We start from the raw sequence: 22,938 nt of genomic DNA on the forward strand, positions 1-22,938 counted from the left end.
AAGAAGCTTTTTATAGCCAGTATAGCTACAGCAGGGTGGATTCAGAGAATGGAACTCCGAAATAAGGGGAGGGGTGGGGGAGGACTGTCTGAAAGGGCAGGAACACAAAGAACCACGAATGGTTTTAGTGTGTTCATATTTTTCTGACATTTAAACTCTGCAGGTGCAGTGACTGTTTGATCTTTAACCCTCTCATTTCACCACAGTGTGAGTTTTTATACAGTAACTTAGGAAGAATGAGAGTGAATCTAGAACTCCTGACTGTGTTAAATCTTGGCTGGACATCTGAAGAGGCAAGGTGTGTAGAACACCAGGTAGCCAGGCAGAGAATTGAAAGACGGGATCATAAGGATCAGCACACGCTTCTCTTAGCTTTTTTACTTAGAAGTGAAGCCCAAAAAAATAGCTTTTGGATCAACTAGTTCTTTATATGGCAACAAATCAGTCATCTTTGTGGCAGCATCATGCAGGGGAAGGAGCCTGGGGTTATGGTTTTGCTTTTGCCACTATATTGAATGATCTTAGGCATGTCATTCCTCTTCTGGACCTTGGTTTTATTCTTATGAAATTCTGAGTGAACTAGGTGGCAGCTTTTTACAAAAATAAAACAAAAACATCAAGTGACACACCCCAAAACCATTCAAAGAATAGATTCTGAATGGACCAGACAGATTCCAGGGTTGATTTTTAAAATAATGATCCTCAGAAGACGTGCTAGCTCCTTCAGGATTGGGCATTCTGTGATCTTTAATGGCAGATAGATCTATGTTTAATCATTTGGTTGACAAAGCTATAGGTCATGACTATTTTGCCCTGAAATTTGCTCCCTTGGGATTTCTGTTATGCCTCTTTTTCCAGACCTCAAACTGGACCTCAGCTTTAAAGTTGCTTGCATTTTACCTGGATATGTTTATTGAGATACCTCAGAGTACCAAGCACTTACCACAACTCACCCCTGGTATACTTGGCATCCTGAAAGTTTGCTGGTGGTTTGTAATGGGTTAATAGTGGCATTAAAGTACCCTAGTAAGAATTCAGTATCCCTAAATGGGATTGCTCAGTTGTAAATTGCATACAGGATGGCTCCCCACATAAGGAGACCACCCCTTCATGGCTACACTATCTTTTTAATCACAAAGAGCTAGGAGTGCACCCTTTTTGTATATATAGATGTGAGTGCTCATTGTGTGGTATTTGGGGACAATGTAAATGTGAATAAGCATTAAGTAAAACCATTACTTTAGACTTCCCAACCTGACTAGCTAGTCGTGATTATTATATTTAGGTTCTCCCTCCACCAGCTCCGAGGCTTCCTTTTCAGGAATGCACATTAAAAGCCATAAATGAAGGGTTTTCAAAGGCTAAGAGGTAGGCTCTGTGTGTGTGTCAGAGCTCCGACTTTACAGCAAATCAGAGTTCTGTTTTATTCAACAAGCTCTTTATACAAGACCATTATTATACAATTCCCCCAAATCTTGCCAGAAAGACCCTAGCAAGGAACAGTCTGGGAAACTTAATCTGAACGAGGGTAGCCTCCACAAAGCAACAGAACCTTTTGTTGTTTCCTAAGGAAGAAAGGCAGTTATATATCACTGATGGTTGTGTTTGCATTTATTTACCAGGCATTGAATTCTTGCTTCATACACATTGTTTATTTGTAGAGTAATAGGGGGTTTTGCACCCATTGAAGCCCAGGGAGCAATTTTCACCAGTGCAAGGACAAGTGATCAGCCTAATATATGAAAATGTATTCCTGTCAATAATCTCTGAATAAGTGACCATGCAGGATGAATGCATGCAGGAGACAAATATTGGGGTATTGATGGCATTTGGCAAAAGAGAGAAGATGGGCATTTCCAGGGTCATCCTGAATGAAGGTCAGCCCCTCCCTGGGCCATTGGTTTGTCTATATCAGATAAGCTGGGTAAGCAGAACGTATAAATAGTGAGCCTTGTTAAACTTTAGCTCTGGGGGCCTGTGCAGCTGATTGCTGCCAAGTAGGATCAGTTATGCTGCTGCCCAGACAGTTGAAATGTTTCAGCATTTCATCTTGTCTTTTATTAGACACATCTAGATGTACTTCTAAAAGCCCTATTCCCCTCCCCCTACCCCTCTTCCCACTTCCCAACTACTTTAAGCATCTAAAACCAGAAAAAGATTAATCAGTGATTGATTCTTAACACCCATCCTACCCATCCCCTGCCAGTGGTTTTTTGAGGGGTGTTTTGTTTTGTTTTTTCTGTTTTTAATGCCTGTCTTTCACCTAAGGTCCTTTTCCTCTAGCAGGCTCCCTTAGCAGCCAGAGGGTTCTATCTGACTATAAGGTGCTTGGCTGTTACCACCCTTACTAAAACATAATGGAATTGCCCTTGGTGATGACTATTTGAGTCCCATCCTGCTTTCTCTTTTAGAGGCGTTATGAATTGCATTGAAAGTAGTTTGTGGTTTTCTGGCATTAGAAAAGTAATGGAGTAGTAATTTTTCATTTCTATAGCCTCTTTCTTTTTAAGGACTTATGTAAGACTATGTAAACCCCCAGGACAGGAATGGTGACCTATTCTGTGGCTGAGGGATGGGAAGACAGCAGCTCCTCCCAAGCAGTAAGCAGAAAAAGAGCCTCAGCCAGAGAAACTATAGCAAATCCTGTGGTCACCATGAGGAGACAGGCTGGATCTCTGAAACTCTCCCTCTGAGCCTGCTTAGTATTCAACTTGGCTATTCTAGTGCTGACTCACTATGTGAACTTAGACTGTAGGTCATAGAATTCTCTAGCTTAAAGAGAGCCTAGAATTTTATTCCAACTCCCTCAATTTATAGATGGCCCAGAAATCACTACTTATCGGCAGAGCTAACACTGAAACCCAGGTCTACTAGGTTCCAGTCCAGGATTCTCTCCACTAACATCAATCACATTGCCTTCTTCCTAAGCAGCTGGGATTGTATATGTTCTCTCATTCACTCCCCTATGGTCTGCATGGTTGTCTCCATATTTTCCTGAGAACCTTCATATATCTTTAGATGTTCTATGGCTATCCAGATGTTTCTACTGAAAATAATATTGTTCCAAATAAGTATAGAACAATTCAGTTGCCTTCAGCTTTTTTTATTTTCTTGGCACCCTGCAATTGAATCTGGCATTTTATCATTAAGAAATAGTTCCAGGGACAGCTAGGTGGCGCAGTGGATAGAGGACCGGCCCTGGATTTAGGAGTACCTGAGTTCAAATCCAGCCTCAGACACTTAACACTTACTAGCTGTGTGACCCTGGGCAAGTCACTTAACCCCAATTGCCTCACAGAAAAAAAAGAAAGAAAAAAAGAAATAGTTCCAAACAGCAAAGACTTTTTTTTAAAGGTACTTGGGTTAATCACCTTAACTCTTTAATTCCTCAAGAATCTTTGTAGAGGGGCAGCTAGGTGGCACAGTGGATAGAGCACCAGCCCTGGATTCAGGAGGACCTGAGTTCAAATCTGGCCTCAGATATTTAACACTTACTAGCTGTGTGACTCTGGGCAAGTCACTTAACCCCAATTGCCTCACAAAAAAATTTAAAAAAAAAAAAAACCTTTGTAGAGTTCCTCATGTCTCTGTACAATCCTAAATGAAATTGTGAAACTAAGCAAGTTTGTCTTTCCCAAACTCTAGCTTTGTTCTACCTTTCCTCCCTCTCCCCCCTTAACATACTCAGGTCCCCAGCTAGGTTTATTCACTGTAGTGCCTACCTCCCTGGCCAATTTCCTAGTATTCTGACCTTTCTAAGTCCTCTCTAACATCAAAATTGCCCTATATCCCAATCTCTCTTCTAATTAAATAACCAGTTAATCTATTAAATTAATCTGTTCTTATGAAGAAAGTAGATTCTTAACAGAAACCTCCTGGAGGTAGAACATTTTTGCCCAAAGAAGTGACTGTGATTATGTTCGGGGAAATTCCCAACATGATGTCAGCTAGGTGGGGCAACTAGGGCCTTTGAGCACATTTTCACTTGTGCAACCCAGGCAACCAATAAGCTCATAGGAATTTGAGTTGGAAGGGACAGAACCCAATTTCATGCTTTTTCCATTGTGCTTGGCTAACTTTCTCTTCTGCCCAAGAACCCTATCTCTGTTCCTTTCTTCCTTCTTAAATTCCCACACCAATAGAAAATCACAATCTTTTGGCCCCATTTGATAGCAGCATTTTTTTGACTAAGGTGGATAAGTTACAAGTCCTTCAGAGCCCTTGCAAACTGCTCCTTCATCAAGCAGAAGAGGCAATATTGATTTTCTTGAGGTAATCCCTACCCCCATAGGCTTAGATATTTCCAACTTAGGCCTTCTAGGCTTGCTTAACCTGTGGAGTGCAAATCTAGGAAATGGATTAGAGTCTAGCTCTGCATAATAAAAAATAAAATAAACCTATTATTTCTTTTCCACCATACTTTTAACACCTATTTGGAAAGAAAGCAATCTGTCCTGCTTTTTTGTCTTACTCTAAAAACATTACTTTCATTTTTAACTAATGAGTTTTTGAAATTTGAAATAAATTCATTTTTCAGAACCAGAAAGACATCTGGAATTTGTACTTCTGGGGATGAGATTCTGAGAAGATAATCCTTAAGATCTCTTCTCACACTAACATTCTCATGGTCAGTCTTCCTAATAAGAGGATATGTCCCCAAAGCAACATAGGTAGTAAGGATCATATAGTGATTTATAAAAAGATGTCTCCTTTTGTTTATATAACAATCCTATGAGGTAGGTAGTGTGGTGGATTTTTTGTCTCCATTTTGTAAATTATAAAACTGAAGCGCATAGATTGACTTGACCAGGGCCATACAGCTATCAGGTCTTGCCAATGGTTGAAAACCAGGTCTCCAGCACTGCCACACCACCAAAGCATTTGACCTCAGGCAAATCAGTGCACACTTACTCCCCATCTCTACCATCTATTGCCTTACTTCCTTTGTGGCCTTGGGCAAATCACTTCACCCTGCTGTCTCTTAGTTTCTTCATCTTTGAAGGGGTTGGACTAGATGACACCTGAAGTCCCTTCTCCTTCAAGTTCAACGATTCCATAAATGAATGTATGAATGAATGAACCAGCAAACAAGCATTTACAAGTACCATGTCAAGTTCTGGGGACACAAAAGGGAGGCAGCTCTTGTTCTCAAGGGCTTATGTTCTAAAAGAAGGGAAACAAAACAAGCAGGAAATCAGAGCCAGGGAAGATTCCTGGTGTGGGGGGTCCCAGGGATGGCGACTGGATTGTCATGATCTTTCTGGTAGCTTGGACTTGATCACTGCAAGAGGTGGGATGAGGGAGAGCACTTTGGGCAAGAGTGGGATGATCCTCAGTTATTAAACTCTTAGGAGGAGCCTTAATCCCTACATGGCATTAAAGGAAGTGCTCCTTCCAATTTAATTTGTATTCCCTAAATGAGGGAACAGAATATGGTGCACACAGATTGCAAATGTTTGGCTTTGCTGCCTACTAGCTACAGTTAGAGCTCATGAAGTCCATTGAAATGGTAGAAGTTGCTTACAGATTTTCTGCACAAAGAGCAGTACTGTGTCAAAAATGTCCAAGGTTCACATCAGAATTCTCTGAGCTATTTTTAACCTTCCATCCACAAAAATAAACAAATAAATAAATAAATAATCAGAATTCAGATGGCCTAGGACCCTTGAAGAAATAGAAAACAGCAACATCAGAGCAGCAGGTGGGGGTCCCAGAATACAAGCAAGAACCCAGCTGCCCCACTTACCTTCCTGGGCTCTCTTGTTCTTTTTGAAGAAGTATTCTCAATTTCACTTAGGGGAAGGATGAAAGTGGAAATTAAGGAAACAGGAGTTTCCCCAAGGGCTTGCATAAATACAAACTTGTGTGAACAAGTCTGTTTAGACTAGAGCAGACAGCCTCTTCATGCCTTGTTGGTCTGAGATACTTGATAAGACTTGAGAATCGTGAAGGTCACCCCATATTCTCCTTTCCTCAGTGAAAAGATAAATATATGTGGTTGACAGTACCTATTGTCATAAATCTATCATGTGGTACCTGTTTTACATTCCCTTAGGATTATAGGGATGGGAGCCTTAAATTCCTTACCTTACCTTCCAGTCCTCTCATTTTACAAGTGTGGTAACTCGGAGCAGGATGGGTGCATGTGTGCTCAGCGTGGTGGCCCAGGCCAATGTACCTTCCACAGAGCTTGTAACTCACTAAGCAACAGTGATAACCCCTTCCATTTTTGTACTGCATGCTTTGGTTTTCATTGTGTTCTCACATCTGTTCTCTCCTTTCTCATTTGCTCCACACAACAGCCCTGTTGAGGGTAGGCAGATTTACTTCCCCCATTTTACAGAGAAGCAAATTGTAGTTTGGAAAGTTTAAATCATTTGCTTGTGGTCATACAGCTAGTTAGTAGTAAAACCAGTTCTTCTGACTTAGAGCCGAGAACACTTCACTGTAATGCATGCTGCCATCTATGTTGTATGGTCCCTCCCAAAACAAGGTAAATGTAAGAGCCAGGTAAAGTCTGTGTTCTTTAGAAGCAGATAGAGTATGGAGGGCAAAGAGATCTTGACTCTCCCACCCTTCTCTTAAACAAGTAATTTCTAAACACTTGGATACTTAACTTTTCCTATTTTTAATGTGTAATTTTAATTTAATTTTAATTTTTTATTTTCCTATCTTTAATGTATAGGAGCCACTTTTTTTTCTTGATTTTGTAAGGGAAAGCTCTAATTCTCTTTTAGCTTCATTCATCACAGATAATATATATCATTGTTACTTTAAGAAAAAAAGGATGCATAACATGATTGTTGAAAGCACAATTTTCCAAGCTCAATTCACAAATCATTCCTCACTCAACCACAGCCCAGGGTCTTGCAACTACCCACTAATGGTCATAACAGTCATTGCAGTACAGAAGAAAAAACAGGTCATCAGTTCAATTAAGGTTAGTTAAGGACTTGCCATATGCAAAAGGATATGAGAAATATTGTGGAGGTACCATCAAAAGAATTTGTCCACCACCCTCTCCTGGGGTGAGAACAAGAGAAAAGTCCGCTGAGTCCCAAGTTTTTGAGGCTGGGTGCCTAGGCAGTTGTTGAGACAGTAGACAAGGGAGAGAGGAGTGAAGACCTTTGAGCTGGAGGTGACAGTCCTCTCTCACTATCCTTTTATTTATCCTTGGCTGATCCCCAAGACAAATTAGGAAATAGTGAGAGTGAGGGTATACCTAGTTGCCCTTGAATTCAGGTCACTTGGCCCACATAAACCATACCCCACATACTGAAAGAACTGACCAATGTGGTTACCAAGATATTTGGGGTTTTTTCCTTTTTGTTTGGCTTTGTCATTTTATTTTAAAATGAACAAACATTTAATTTTTCTCCCTCCCATCTCCTTCCAGTTTAAAAGAAAAACTAAAAACAAACCCTTGTAACAAATATACATAGTCAAGCAAAACAAACATAGTTCACATCCAATGATCTCATGTGTTCCCTGGTAGAAGAGAACAATTTTTTAGTCAACAAGCATTTATTAAGTGCTTACTATATGCTAGGCATTATGTTCATTTCTGTGTATAAAAAGAAAAGGGGAGGGGAGACCCTGCCCTCAGAGAACATACATGCTAAGGGAATAAAAATGTGTGTACAGATAGTTCTCATTTATGGAAACATGTTGCAGACTTATATATCACTTTATGAATTTCCCCTCAAATGTTGGGACCAGAGACAGAGAAACAAGAACAAGAGGAGGAGGGGCTGGGGACAGAGCCAGACACAGGATGGGGGTGAGGGTGAAGGATAGACAGACATGGATGCAGCAGGTGGAAACCAGGACCAGCCAGAGGTACCCTAGTGCAGAGGATGCTCAGACAGCAGGGCAAAAGTCTCTCTCTGAGCTGGGGATCTGAAGCCAAGCCCCTGATCCAGCACATTGCCTCCATTCTTCTACTTTCACTTGGAGGTGGTTGGGGTTTTTTTTGGAGGGGGGGATGGGGGAGACCTGGGGCTCCAAGCCTAGGGACAGGAGAGAGAGAACAGTACTAGACAGTAAAGATAATATAGGTGTTTTGTGGAATGCAGATTTCTTTCAGAATTCTTTACTTAATTTTAAGTTGAATTTGCAAAAGTGAGAACTGTGTACTTACAAGTCGCTGCCTATAAGATAGAAAATAAATGGAAGTTAGTCTCATCGGGAAAGGTACTCGCATCTGGAGGAACCAGGAAAGACCTCCTGCAAAATGTGATACTTGAGCTGAGAAGGGGAAAAAGGTGTGGAGACGGAAGGTTGGCCATTGTAGGTGAGGAATGGCAAAGAGGCTGAACCCTAGTGCGTGTGGAAGGGGACCAGGTGTAAGAAAACTGGAAAGGTAGGAAGGAGCCATTTGCGAAGAGCCTGAAATGCCGGATGGGGCTTTATTTTAACACATTCTCCCAGTGATGCTCTGTAGCTGCAAATGGAGAAATGTCTCTGCCTTAGAAGAATCGACATTGTTATGACACAAAGAGAGTCAGGCAGCAGATAAAGGTGGCCTGCAGTAGGCTACCAACAATAGCTTGTGCTCAAGAAGTCACAGAAAAGAAGGCAGGCCACTCATCTAGCTAGAGCCAAAAAGAGCAGGCAGACAGCTTGAGCATTGAGAGGAGAGCCTCCAGGGCTTGTGGTAGATCTCTGTGGAGGATTCATGGGAGGACATGGGTAAGGACTGCACAGTATAGGGAGGTGTGGTACAGCTAGAAGACATATTGACATCAATGGGGCCTTTGATGTTACAGTAGCAATCCTATCTGTTCTCTAGCTGCATGTGAGAAACACATGAGATCTCATATGAATCAGGTTGACTACTGTAAATGAGCACATTCTGTAATTCTTAGGAACGCTGATATTAAAAGCCTACACTGATAAGGAAAACAAGTCTGAGGCTGTGTGACCAGGAGAAGCTGCCCAACCTCTCTGAATTCCAGCTTCCAATGATAAAAGAAGGATATAGTGATTCCCACTAGTTTCTTCAGAGTTATTGTGATTCCTGTGCCATAAAGCATTATGTAAATGTGAGTGGGGATTAAGACGTGCATAAATAAGTAAAAAACTAAAGAGAATGTGATGAGTGCAAAGGTGAGGTTCAGGCAGTGCTCTGAAAAATGTTTTGTTATTTGCAAGGTTGTATGACAGAAAAGAAGTATGCTTGTTCAAAATTCTGGATCCCATTCCAAATCCATTGCATGGTTGCCATCTGCCCCAGGGCTAAGAGGAGGCATTATCTACACATCCACCCCAATTTATTAACTGTATAGGGTCTTGCTTTTCTAAAATCACACCTGGTGTCTGCCGTTATGAGGCATTCTTTTTATTCCTCCTCTCTCCCTGTCCTTCGAACAACTGATTTTCTGCATGTGTCCTCCCTCTCTTTTGTTTTCCTGAACACTAAAGATGAAGAAAACTCTATCAAGCTCCAGGGAAAAAGAAATACTTTTAAGAGTTAGGCTATAAGGAGAAATATCTTGCTGAACTCCCATCTGCTTACTGAACCCCAGAAGTTAGGGTGAGAGACTCATACAAGGAGGGATTAAGTCTCTGCCTGCAGATTTGTGATGGTGACTATAGAGGGTCCCCATTCCCTTAAGGACTCAGCTGTGGCATCAGCATTATTGTTATCTGCACATTTGACTAAACAATGCTGGTGTTTATTTAAACAGGCTTTCTCTTCCTTTTTCATTTAAGGCAGTATGGTGTAGTAGGTTGATCACTGGAATAAGAGACAAGAAACTAGTCCTGGACCTGCCATTACTGGCTGTAAAGGCCATTTCTTTCCTGGGTAATAGTTTTCAGTCAACAAATTTCTATTAGATGCTTACTGTGTACCAGGCAGGCACTGTTCTTGGCACTGAGGATATAGAGATTAAAAATAAAAGTTCCTGCCCTCAAGGAGCTCATTTTATTGAGAAAAAAAACCACGTGCTTAAAAAATTAAATACAAAATACTTTCTGAAGAAAGGACATTAAGAACTGGAAGGAATCTATATAGTCTTCCTGTAGGAGGAGACCTTTAAGTGATCCTGTGAGGTGTGGTTAAGGAGAATGCTCCAAACATCGAGAACATCATGTGCTGTCCAGAGCTGGGGGGTGGGAAGTCATGTAGAGAGAATAACAAACAAGCCACTTTGACTTGAGCATGGCATGTATGGAACATGATGTGGAGTAAGCCTGGACAAGTTGGCCATAATCAGACTGTGAAAGGCTTTAAAAGTCAAGAAGATGCATTGGTATTTTATCCTACCTCATAGGAAGTCACTTGAACTTTCTGAATGAGAGACATGATCAAACCTTTGTTTTAAGAGTATCCATTTGGCAGCTAGCTGTGTGAAGGAGAGAGACTGGAGGCAGGGAGACCACTTAAAAGGTTGTGGCAAGAAATGAGTGATCTGCCTGAACCAGAATGGCAGCCATATGGCTGAAGAGAAGGGATGGATTGGAGATGGATTGGGGCGGTGAAATGGAGGGATGGGAGGCAAGTGTGCAGAAAACACAAGTGTTGAGAATGTTGGGAAGAATGAGGAGGAAGAGGATGCTCTCACTCTAAATAAGGAAATTAAGAAATGGGGAGGGTTTGGGGAAGATGAGGAGCTCAGGGGCTTGTTGAGTTTGAGTTCCTTCCCTGCTTATCAGCTGAGGTGCTGAAGAGGGGCTATATATGTGGTCTCTTTTCTTGCCATCTCCGCCAGCTGCAGCCATGTGACTTGGGCATGTTCCTTAACTCCTGGTCACAATTTCCTCATCTGTAGAATGGAGTTTTGACTGACTCTCCTCACCCCCAAATGTGCTGAGTGGCAGCTCAGCTTTCTCCCTTTTGCAGTCTCTAGACCTGACCTGTAGCTCTCTACTGAGTTTGTGGCTCCCCAGGACAATGCTATGGATGCCCTAATCTTGGTTAAATAGGGGGGTGATGCTGTATTAGACAACTATGAAAGTATGATTTATAAAGCAAAGTCCATCTGTTGGCTGTGTGACATGGAAGATGTCGCCCTTCACACAAAATAAAATATCTGACAATTCCCACTGAGAAGCAAGGGGAGAAAATGTATCCCCAAATGAGATAGAATCTGCAAGTTTTTTTCTTAGCTTGGGGTGAAATGATACTGCCATTCATAAAACCCCACTTATTGCTCTTTCTTTCCACCCTCCTGTTTAGAACAGGCCATTCTTTCTGCCGTCCCCACCCTCACTGAGTGCCCTCACAGTCGTTTTCTGTTCTCTCTCATTTTTCTTTCTTCCTCTCTTCTTTGCTGGGTTCGACCTAGCAAAGTCTCTTGTCACTGTTCCATTTGTCCCTCCCTCCTTCCTTCCCTCCCCGGCCTTCCCTTGTGTTTGGCTCCCACTTTGATCTTTTAGAGGCATTTCTCTCCTTCCCAGCACTTACCTGTGCAATGAATCACCTCCTTTTTGTTCAGAATCTAAGTGCTCTTCCACTACCCCGGCACCTTTTATCTGCTTGTGGAATTTCATTAGCTTCCTGTTATAATAGAACCCACATCTATGTGCTGATGCTGAAATTAATTTGAATTAGTTAATAGCATTTGTTCTTCCATCCCCCACCACACCCCCAGGCATGTTTTCCTATGTCTTGGGTGCAAAATTAGAACCAACCTTGTTACTGAAAAGTGTAAAATAAGAAAAAGATATTTGATGTTTAAGAAGACAACCATGGTTAAGAATGTATCTGAAATCCAGTGGACATTTTATCTCTGGGCTGTGATCTAGGAATCCAAGAACTAATTGGGGGCGGGAGTATGGAAAGAATACAAAAAATTAGTCAGCTTTGTTTTCTTCTATTAAAATGGCTGTAACTGACTAGATGGGAAATGAAAGCAATTAACTAGCTCTCCAGCCCTGAAAAAAATCTGTCATCCGAGCAAATAAAGGGAAATTCTTTCAAATTAAGCCTTTAGAGAAAAGAAAAGCACTAAATTTGGTCAGCCTGCTGACCCATCTGCTGGCCAGCATCAGAAATGCCATCTGCATGGTTTGAACTCTGCATGTTCAAGTAGAGCCTTGGTAACTGTGCTGAGAGGTCTAGGGGAAGATCTTTCTAGTCAGTTCCAAGTTTTCTTCTGAATTATAGTGTGGCCTGATAGTTTACTTGCAGATCTCCCAGCATATTTTTACAGGTGAGAACTTAGCCAGAGAGAGAGGTTGGAGAACAATGACTTAGAGACAAAGCTAAAGCTCCCTACTGATTATGCCACTTCTTATCTGGAGATCCTCAGTCACCTCATCCCTCAGGGCCTCTGCACTCCTCCTCTCAAAAACAAACCAGATGACCTTAGAGAACCTTGCAAGCCCAAGACTCTCTGATCCCAAGACCTTGGCTCTCCCAGGCAGTGGTGGGATGGAAAAAGCTGATAAAATCAAAACTTGGAGTAGTTAGGTAAAGGATTTACCTGGGAATGGGGACCTTCTATAGCCACCATCACAAATATACAAGTAGAGACTCAATCCCTCCTTATATGAACAACTAGTGGGTTAACAAGGTCTCAGGTTTCAAGTCCGCTGCCCAAATCTGTTTTCCACTGCACCAGTCACCTTTTCTACTTCCTCACCCTCTCAACCGGCTAATCAGCAGGTCATAAAGGGTGGGCCTCTATGCTTTAGCTAGATGCCAGGAGCACCAGCCTCACTTTTTCAAGTGACTGTATTTTGGTAATAATTTTCAGGTAGTCTGTATTTCGGTAACAATCATTTTCAGTGAGTGTATTCATTTGGAAGCACAGGAGGTCAATAAGTTGAACATAATATAAATATATTGAGAGTCTTCCAATTTCAGGAGGAGGAATCTTGGCAGTGTCTTAAGTGAATTAAGAAAACTGCACTGCAATATATAGGTATTTATCAGGTAAAGAACAGGGTAACAGTTTCCTGGGTTGGAAAGGGAAATCATCTGAAACACATCTAATTATCCGATCCTTGTCTATATGTACTACTTGAAATGTTGCTATGTTGAAAATGAACTTTATATGTTTTTTCTCTTGATTTGGTTTAGAGTGGCCCTAACTCACGTGTTTTTCTTCTTTCTCACTCAGGTGACAGATCATGCCACCACTGCCCTCCTCCACTATCAGTTGCCCCAGATGCCAGATGTTGTGGTCAGGTCCTTCATGGTAAGTGGCCTTAGCATAAAAAAAAATTCCCCCCACTGACACCTATATTGTTGTTGTTGATGGTGATGATAGTGACTTGAAAGATAGCTCTTACAGCCTTCTTCTGTCTTCAGTTGACTTGTAAGTCTCAAACCAGAAAATGGGACCTTTCATTTACCATTAATGAGAAACCATTACCTGTACAACTTCCAGATCTTTCCCGATTGCTGATTAAGAGGGAGAATTGGAATATATTTTCCAAGACACTAACGCCTGACTTCCAAGGAACATTTTAAGCCTTTATTTTATAAAGAAATTGAAACATGGGGGCAGCTAGGTGGCACAGTGGATAGAGCACCAGCCCTGGAGTCAAGAGGAACTGAGTTCAAATCCAATCTCAGACACTTGACACTTACTAGCTGTGTGACCCTAGGCAAGTCACTTAACCCCAATTGCCTCACCAAAAAAAAAGAATTAAAACTTAGGCTGTGAAACAACCATTTGACAGGCTGAATGTTTACATACCTGCTGTTTGGTTTATGTAATGTTAAGCACCTGGTTTGACTGATTTTTTGACTGAATTGACCGGTTGTTCTAACATCTTGTTGGCACAGCCTTACTCCCACAGCATCTGGCCCCATCTTTAAAAGTAGTGAAATTCTTTTTTCTCTTCATATTAGAAAAGCTGTCCCTGAAAGAACATACTCCAAGCTCTTATCTGCCACGACTTAACTTTGAATGAGGTTCTTCATCTCCAAATAAATGCTGACAGCTGGGTGGGGTAGTTTTTGTCCAGTTCATGTAAGAATGTGTGCCTGAAATTAAGGTTTGGAAACCAGTGGTATGTTTAAAAAGTCAAAGCCCCCTTTAATCAATTGACTAAAGCCACGAGTTGACAGTCTGAAGTGAAAACTTCATTTTGGAGGGATGTGAGTGATAACCCTAAGCCAGGCTTGTCTAAGTTCACTGTTTCCCTTGAGTGACCTGCCTTTGGGCTTTTAGAAAATGTAATTTTTACAGTGAGGGAAGATAAGCTTCTTCAAACTGAAGCAAACATAAGCAATTGAACAGGACAGTTCAGTTTGTCCTTCTCCCCATGTCTGCTGCTGCTGATCTCCAAAGATCTAGTTCTTTTGAAGGAGGGCTATTGACTATCCAAGCTTTGCCCCTCTGGAGGAGGCAGTGATGAAGATGGGAGGATTTGTATCAATAAACTCAGCTGACCTCCGCTTCAGAGAACAATTTTCTCATATCGACTTAATTCAATAGGACTTGAAATGACGAGATTCATGTGCATCCTTCACAGTGAGAACTCGCTTGCCTGGGTTTTTGTTTTTTGTTTTTTAAATAGTGAATCTCCTTGAGCTTAGAATTGAGTTATACAATTCTCATCCTTATTTATGATGCTTGGAGGAACCCACTGGAGAGGGTTGTATTCATGAACACTTAAATGTGTTAGTAGTTGCCTCTTATCACCTTATTTAGTGGCATCAGGGTAGCTGTGTTCTCAGTGTTTTGGGTCTTATTTTGGCCATGGAGGCTAATGTGACCTCTGAAATCACATTAGAAAGAAAGGTATTTTGACCTCTTTGGGAGAATTCCAAAGTCTTAATTTATTCAAAGACTTCCTTTTGAAGGCCTGTGACCACTTGTGGGAACAGTAGAAGAAAAAAGGAATCATTGCATACATTACAAAGCAATGGAGCTCTGGAAATAAACTGTGGTTATGTAGGGTCCCTGATGATCCATGAAGACCTTGGGCCATTTTAACCCCTAAGAGAGAACACCTGCCTTGTTTTCCTTCTTGTTTTTCTTCCAGCACTACTTCCTGTTCAAAAGGTCCTTAGTTTGGGGGACATGAGGGGATTCTAACAGAACTGAAAATCAGCAATATTGTGACCTTGTGGTTTTCTGCATGCTTCTCTTTCTATACAATCACAGGATATCTTTTTGGGTCAAAGCCAACTTAAGTTCTCTGCCCTCAGCATCATTATGCTTGACAGGAAGGATGACATTGGAAGCATCCAGATCCAGTTTCTTTCATTTCTCTGTACACTTCTCTTTTTAGACCTGGTTAAGAAGTTACATAAAGCTGTTCCAGGCTCCGTGCCAGCGCTGCGGAAAGTTTTTGCAAGATGGCCTTCCTCCCACATGGAGGGATTTCCGAACCCTCGAAGCCTTCCATGACACCTGCAGACAGTAACCCAACCCAGCCCTGTTTTCAGACCCTCGGGATGACAAGCAGGTGGAGAAATAAATCCAGCACCCAAAACTTTTCCATATCAACCCTAAGCAATATTGATGACTCGGTAGTTAATTCACTTCTCGACATCAATACATTCATTCTTTTCCTTTAGTAAACAGTGCTTCGCTGTGTATTAAGGCTGAAGCAGTGCTCTTGGATACCAGGTTGTCTCTGTGGTTAACAGGGACTCATTTTCTACTTCAGCTGGTGCACAGAAGGAAAAGAGGACTTTTCTGTGTACATAATATAAGAAAGTAATGCAGCATGTTCTTCTGTGTTTGTTAGGGGTGAGCTCATCCTTCTGGATCAGTTTCGTAAGTCATTTTCAGGAGCTATTGTCATTTTAATGAGAACTTCACACATGGTGCCAGAAATCTACATTGTTAAATAACTTATTTTTATAAGCAATAAACTCTTTGTACTCAAGATGAAGATTTTATCTTGTTTTCTTGCAATGCCTTATACATTCCATTTCATTTAACATAGGAGCTTTGCTTAGTTTTTGGAAACAAAACAGAACAAAAACCCTAAAGTAATGTTCACTTTTGAAAATCTTGTTAAGGATCCATATCAGTGTGACTTACATTTGAGAAAGGAGAGCAGTTTCAGCAAATACAGAATTTCAAAGACAATGTGGTCACTTGAAAGATGGCTTGTGCTTTTTGAGAAAAACATACAGGTGTTTCTTTTTACACAAATTGTAATAAAGAAGGAAGGAATCTACATTATTAACCAGTGAGGAAATATCTGAGAAGTAGCTACAATTTGTGTTAGCCTGATGTTGGTCCCAGAAGTCAATTCTAAAATGAAACTTAAAGCTATCAGATAAGTTCAAAAGTTTCAAGCCAGTAACTAATTATACTAAAATTAAAAATGAATGATCTAGTAAAGACCTTAATGGGAATGAGGGATAGTTTTCAAATGTGGTTGTAAAGAAGGCTGTATTGCCAACAGGAGTTCATTTTCAGTAAACAGTGGGTCATAATATGGTCATAGACTCAGAAGTGGAAGAGGCACCATGAGGTCCTTACAATACAACATCTTCATGTTACTGATCAGGAGAACAAGCCCAGAGAGAGCAAATGATACCCAAGGTCTCCTTGTTTATTGCCTCGGAAACAGCAGAGCCAGAATTTAAACTCAGGTCCTTTACTCCCAGTTCCGCTATCTTTTTACTACCCTATTTGAAAGGATGATGGATTCAACTCAGCAAGCATTTATTATCATTATTGGGGGCTTTTTTTAGACCCATAATTCCATTGGCATAGGGAACTTTTAGTGAGGAAACTCCCTCTACCGTTGCAAATTGGCAACTTCTGCAACTTGTCTTATGGAACAGTTATAAATGATTAAAACTAATACCTGACAAATATACTTTGAGGTTTGCAAAGAGCTTCACATTATTTCATGTAAGTCTCACAAAAGCCATATTAGGCAAGTACAAAAGAAATTATTCCCATTATACGAATGAGGAAAATATTTGGAGAGTTTTAATTGATTTCCCTGTGGTTACACACACAGCCAGTAAATGTTAAAGGCAAAATTCAAAACCAAATCTTTCTGATTCCCAAGCTAGTAGCATCCACTACATCAGGATATAAGCTCAATGTGTGCAGAACGCTGTCCTAGGTACTGAAGGGATGGAATTCCAAGTTTAGATTAGACAAGATTCACATGGTCACATGCACTCCCCTCAGGGACCTCATAGTCTAGTGAGTAGGTATGACATATACACAAATAACTATTATGGGGGACAGCTGGGTGGCACAGTGGATAAAGCACTGGCCCTGGATTCAGAAGGATCTGAGTTCAAATCCAGCCTCAGACACTTGATACTTACTGGCTGTGTGACCCTGGGCAAGTTACTTAACCCTCATTGTCCCACCAAAACACAAAACAACAACAACAACAAAAATAACTATTATGCTAAGTGAATATATAATTCTATTAGAGAGTTCCAAGCAGAATACACTATATTCTGAAACACTCAAAAGAACATGGTAGGGCAGCTAGGTGGCTCAGTGGATAGAGCACCGGCCCTGGATTCAGGAGGACCTGAGTTCAAATCCGGCCTCAGACACTTAACACTTACTAGCTGTGTGACCCTGGGCAAGTCACTTAACCCCAATTGCCTCACTAAAAAAAAAAAAAAACCACAAACAAAAAAAAACCCATGGTAATTACTATGTGAATTTTATCACTTTGCATCTAAAATGAGCAAGTAGGTAAAGGGAAAACTAAGATAAGTATCTTGTATTTCGATACCAGAACATGACAGTTGCTACCTAAATTGTGGTACTTTCTACCTAAAATGAATAAGTGGGTGAAAGGAAAAACAAGCAGTTCAACAAAGCTATCAACATATTAACCACATCCAGCAATATGTACAAGATTCCTCACCTATAATCCTATACCTCTTTAAAGAAGAGAAGGAAGTTCCTTCTTTTCCCCTCTCTCCCACAAGTCAAATTTGATCATTATTATTAGACAGCATTTGGCTTGGGGGGGGGGGGGTTGTTCTTTTTACATCATTATATAGTCACTGTATATGTTGATTTCCTAATTTTTCTTACTCTATTGCATCAGTTCAATTGTCTTCCTATATGTCTTCTTTCTCTGAATTCTTCCTATTGTCCCTTACAGTGCACAAAAATTTCATTACATTTATTTAACACAATTTGTTTACTCATTCTCCAATCAATTTTATTTCCTTGATAACATCCTAAACTAATTCTTTCTTTGTAATATGTTGCAGCCTTCTCATACCTACTATATGCCCTTTGTTTACCCTTTGGGTGTTACTCAATTTCATTTTCTCAGAAATAATATATAACATTATGTAAGTATATGTGTGTGTGTACATATATATACACACACGCAAATATACATATATATGTGTATAAATTAACGTATAACAAATATTTATTTGTAGTGTCATATGCATTTATAACTTGTATGAATCATCGCCTTGTATAAATAAGAAATACTTTTATTATATTGTAAATAAATAGTACACCTATACACACTGGCAGATGTGACTTACATAGGCTCTCCATCCTATATAAGCTGCTTAGAGGCAGCCAGATGGCGCAGGGCATAGAGAGTTGGGCCTACAGTCAGGAAGACCCAAGATCAAATCCAGCCTCAGAGATTTATTAGCTGTGTGACCCTGGCCAAGTCTCAAAACTTCTGCTTCCCTCAGTTTTCTTTACTATAAAATGGGGGTCATAATAGTACCTGCTTCACAGGGTTGTTGTGAGCATCAAATTGAGATCATATTTGTTAAGTTCTTAGCACATAGTAGGTGCTTAATACTTGTTCCCCTCCCCATCCATCTCTGTTCATAGCTTAAACGATAAGCTAATTCTTCATCCAGTTTTTTTTCCCCTTTCTGAAATGGAAGTTAGGTAAAACTCTTGTGTAATTACAGATCTCATTAGGACACAGCAGTATTCTAAGTCTTGATGCAGAATCCTGTGCAAGGCACTATAATTTCCTGAAAAGTAAAATTTTGGCAAGAGCATCATATTCTCTATGAAGCCTTCCCTGGATCCCCGGTCAGTTAAAACATTCCTCACCAAATATCAAGAGCATTTTGTTTTTTATCTTTCTGTTAACCTTCTGTAGTGGAAATAGTGCTGGACTTATAGTCAAGAAGACCTGGGTTCAGCTCTGACCCTTACCTCTTGGCAAGTCACCTGAGCACTTTGAGTTGCTCAGTTCCCTCACCTATAAAATGGAACTGATGATGCATATAGTACCTACTTCACAGGCTCATTGTGAGGGTCAAATGAAATGACAGGTAAGGAGAGGCAATGTGGTTGCCTAAGGGATAGTGGCCCAGCCTTGAAGTCAGATAGCCTGAGTTCTGGTCCTGTCTATGACATATACTGGCCATGTGACCCCAAGGCAAGTGACTGAACATCTCAATGTTCCCTCCCAAGCAACTCATTAAGACTCTAAGTTGGGGTAGCTAGGTGGCGCAGTGGATAAAGCACCAGCCCTGGATTCAGGAGGACCTGAGTTCAAATCCGACCTCAGAAACTTGACACTTAACTAGCTCTGTGATCCTGGGCAAGTCATTGCCCCACCAAAAAAAAAAAAGACTCTAAGTTGCAGGACACTTGTGGATTTTCACTAATAGAGGGAGTTACCTCATTAAAAGTTTCTTACATGAATGCAATCTGTTATAGACCCAAAAAAAAGTATGTAAAGTCCTTATGACCTTTATAGCAATATGTGTGTGTGTGCCATCAGTGATTATGGTATATTAAGGACTATGTCTTATTTAAACTTTTTATCTCTGGGGCAGCTAGGTGGCACAATAAATAAAGCACCAGCCCTGGATTCAGGAGGACCTGAGTTCAAATCCAGCCTCAGACACTTGACACTTACTAGCTTTGTGACCCTAGGCAAGTTACTTAACCCTCATTGCCCTGAAAAAAAAAAAAACAACCCTTTTATCTCCACTAGTACCTAATATGGTCTTCCTCACATAGGTGCTTTAAAAATGTTTATTGGATGGATGGATGGATGCATTCATTTCATCTTTGGTTGTGAAACATAGCCCTGTGGAGACTGTCTAGCAGAGAAGTAGGGAAAAAATACATGAAAGTGGGTCATTGTGGATCCATAGATGTATTCTGAACACACCTAGCAGACTATTTGTGGCTGTTACTGTTGTTTCATATACTACAAGGTGGTGGAGTGACAAGGGTGCTGGACCTGGAGTCAAGAAAGTTTGAGTTCAGGGGCAACTAGGTGGTGCAGTGGATAAAGCACCAGATCTGGATTCAGGAGGACCTGAGTTCAAATCTGGCATCTGACACTTGACACTTACTGTGTGACCTTGGGCAAGTCATTTAACCCTCATTGCCCCACTAAAAAAAAAAAGTGAGTTCAGATCTAGCCTCAGACACTTACTAGGTGTGTAACCATGGGCAAATCAGTTAGCTTCTTTCTGCCTCTGTGTCCTCATCGGTAAACTGGGCACAATAATAGTGCTGACCTCCCAAGATTGTTGTGAAGATAAAATCAGATATTTGTCAAGTGCTTTGAAAATCTTAGAACACTATATAAATGCTAGGGTCCCTCCATAGCCAAGCATCTAACAAGTTATTTGAAACCAGTTTTATCATTAAAAACAAGTTTAAAGGTGTTTTGTATAACTCCAAGTCCCCATGAAGCAAGCATTTTTGAAAGCATTTAGAAATGCTCTAATACTAAATTTATCTTGTAAGCTTTGTAAGAATACTCATGGGGGGGGGGGGTGGCTAGGTGGCTCAGTGGATAAAGCACCGGCCCTGGATTCAGGAGGACCTGAGTTCAAATCTGGCCTTAGACACTTGACACTTACTAGCTATGTGACCCTGGGCAAGTCACTTAACCCTCATTGCCCCACAAAAAGAAAAAAAAAAAGAATACTCATTGATCATGTATTCTAACAGTGGACATTTAGTTCAAATCAAATGCTCATATCCAAGTTTCAAGAGTCTTATCAATTCATCAGTTATAAAATTGTACTCTATGAAATGTTGCTCAAAAAAAGTGGGTCACTCTCATCTATAAAATGAGAGCTATACAAGATGACTTCTGCCATCCCTTCCTGCTGTAAGGCCATGTGAATGATCATTCAGGGCCTAGACCTTGTTTTATTTATACAGACTCTGTGTATGCCTCAGAGTGGTTTACAAAAAGATTGAGCCTGTCAATATTTGCTATGTGACTAGTATTCAGTGAGGTGACAAGGATAATAGGCAACTGATGAAATAGAGAAGTGTAGCTAGGAGATGTCCAGACTCTACACTAAACAGGGACTTGGCTCTCAGTACTGAGTGATTCTTTTATGTATCACACCATTAATGTGTAAGACCCAGACTTCAAATGTTGATCTTTCAGTGTTAATGTGAAAACTCTCCGGTGCATTTGTAGTGTTAAAATATGGGCCATGATGCTCTATTGGACACCTTTTTAAGGTCACCAGAGCTGAGAGAAGAGCTGACAGCTTCATCCACCAGAGGTCAGTGAATCTTGCCAGACTTCAGAGACATCATTTGAGCCATCAGCTCTAGAGAAGGGAGGACAAAATATTAACTCACCTTTCTTGTCGGAGAGTCTTATTCTTCATTGTGCTAGCTATCTCAGTGCTTTTTAATTGTCCTGCCTTTGACAGTTACAATTCTACCTGCTCTCTCACCAGTGCCTAGTCCAGCTGATATTGGGTATGCAGAGCTCATACAGCACTGAAGAGTATGTGCATCAGAGATGAGAGGAAGCAGAGTCATTTTGTTAGGGAGAAGTTGCCCTGCAGTCAGCCCACCTGGTCTGTGAGTAATTAGAAAGCTTCCTTTTACAGTGTAGTCAGCTTTTCTCCCTACTCCTTACCCTTAGTATTCATAGGACCTAGAGCTCAATTACTTTAGAGGTCATTAGTGCAGCCCTCTCCTTTTAAGTTAAAGTTGGCAGTAAGGAACCTTGGAAAGTGGCTTTGAAGGTGCATCGTTAGTCCCTAGTTTGCCCCCACCCTTTTTTAAGGTAATAAAATCTCATAAAGTTCATGGACCCATCTCAGGTGAAGTACAACATGAGTAGCTTTTTGGTTAACAGTGGCTTTAGCCTATGTGTATTAAATGAGTTTGAAACTTCAGCCACAGATTAACTCTCTTTTGTATGGTTTTGTGCTTTAACTCAGTGCTAACAGAAGACTTCTGCTGGCATACTGAATATCATTCTTTTTGCCATTTTGATGGAAACAGGACAGTGGCCTTTACTGTTAGCTGGAGGGGGAAGAAAAGGCTTTGTTTTGGTGCATGGATATGAGCCTGCCAAGTGGCTCACTATGAATTTATTAACCATCTAGGAGTACAGTCTTTTACTGAGTGCTAGGTGTTTATCCTGATGTGAAAGAATCTAGGAGGAATCCCTATGGTATAGTGGATAGAAGACTGGACTTGAAGTCAAGAAAGACCTAGGTCCAAGGCCTTTTCTGACATATACTGTCTCTGTAGCCCTGGGCAAGTCACTTAACTAACTCTCAGTGACTCCAAGAGTATAAGTTACATAGAAATTTATCTTACCCTATTAGGAAGTTTAAAAAGGGAAGGGGATAATAGAAGGGGAAGGGGAGATGCTGATACAAGGGAGGGGATATTGGGGAAGGCGATGATCGTAAGTAAAACACTTGTGAAGAGGGAAAGGGTGGGAGGGTGGGGATAAACAGGTGAAAAATAGCATGGAGAGAAATAAAGTCATCATAACTATAAATGTGAATGGGATGAACTCACCCATTAAATGGAAGTGGATAGCAGAATGGATTAAAAAACAAAAACCTATAATATGTTGTTGACTTAACTATTCTCAACAATACAATGATCCAAAACAATCCCAAAGGACTAATGATGAAGCATACTATCCACCTCCAAAGAAAGAACTGATATTGATGGAACACAGGCTGAAGCATGCTATTTTTCACCTTCTTTCATTTTTTTCTTTTATTCAAGTTTTCATATACAAAATGACTAATATGGCAATGTTTTACATAATCATACATGTATAACCTATATCTGA

The 22,938-nt window shown here is 40.7% G+C and overlaps 1 protein-coding gene across 1 annotated transcript in view; it reads left to right on the top strand.

The window, feature by feature from the left end:
* MED27 (mediator complex subunit 27) overlaps positions 1-15,798 on the top strand; it is a 262,470-nt gene extending 246,672 nt beyond the window's left edge. Inside the window, exons 7-8 of the mRNA XM_043985374.1 lie at positions 13,071-13,148; positions 15,196-15,798. Coding sequence (XP_043841309.1) covers positions 13,071-13,148; positions 15,196-15,330 — 213 coding nt within the window. The 3' untranslated portion in view covers positions 15,331-15,798. The remainder of the gene's footprint in view (positions 1-13,070; positions 13,149-15,195) is intronic.
* The last annotated feature ends 7,140 nt before the right edge of the window (positions 15,799-22,938 follow it).

The sequence above is a fragment of the Dromiciops gliroides genome, chromosome 2 (assembly GCF_019393635.1).
Source record: "Dromiciops gliroides isolate mDroGli1 chromosome 2, mDroGli1.pri, whole genome shotgun sequence".
Taxonomy (NCBI): Eukaryota; Metazoa; Chordata; class Mammalia; order Microbiotheria; family Microbiotheriidae; genus Dromiciops; species Dromiciops gliroides.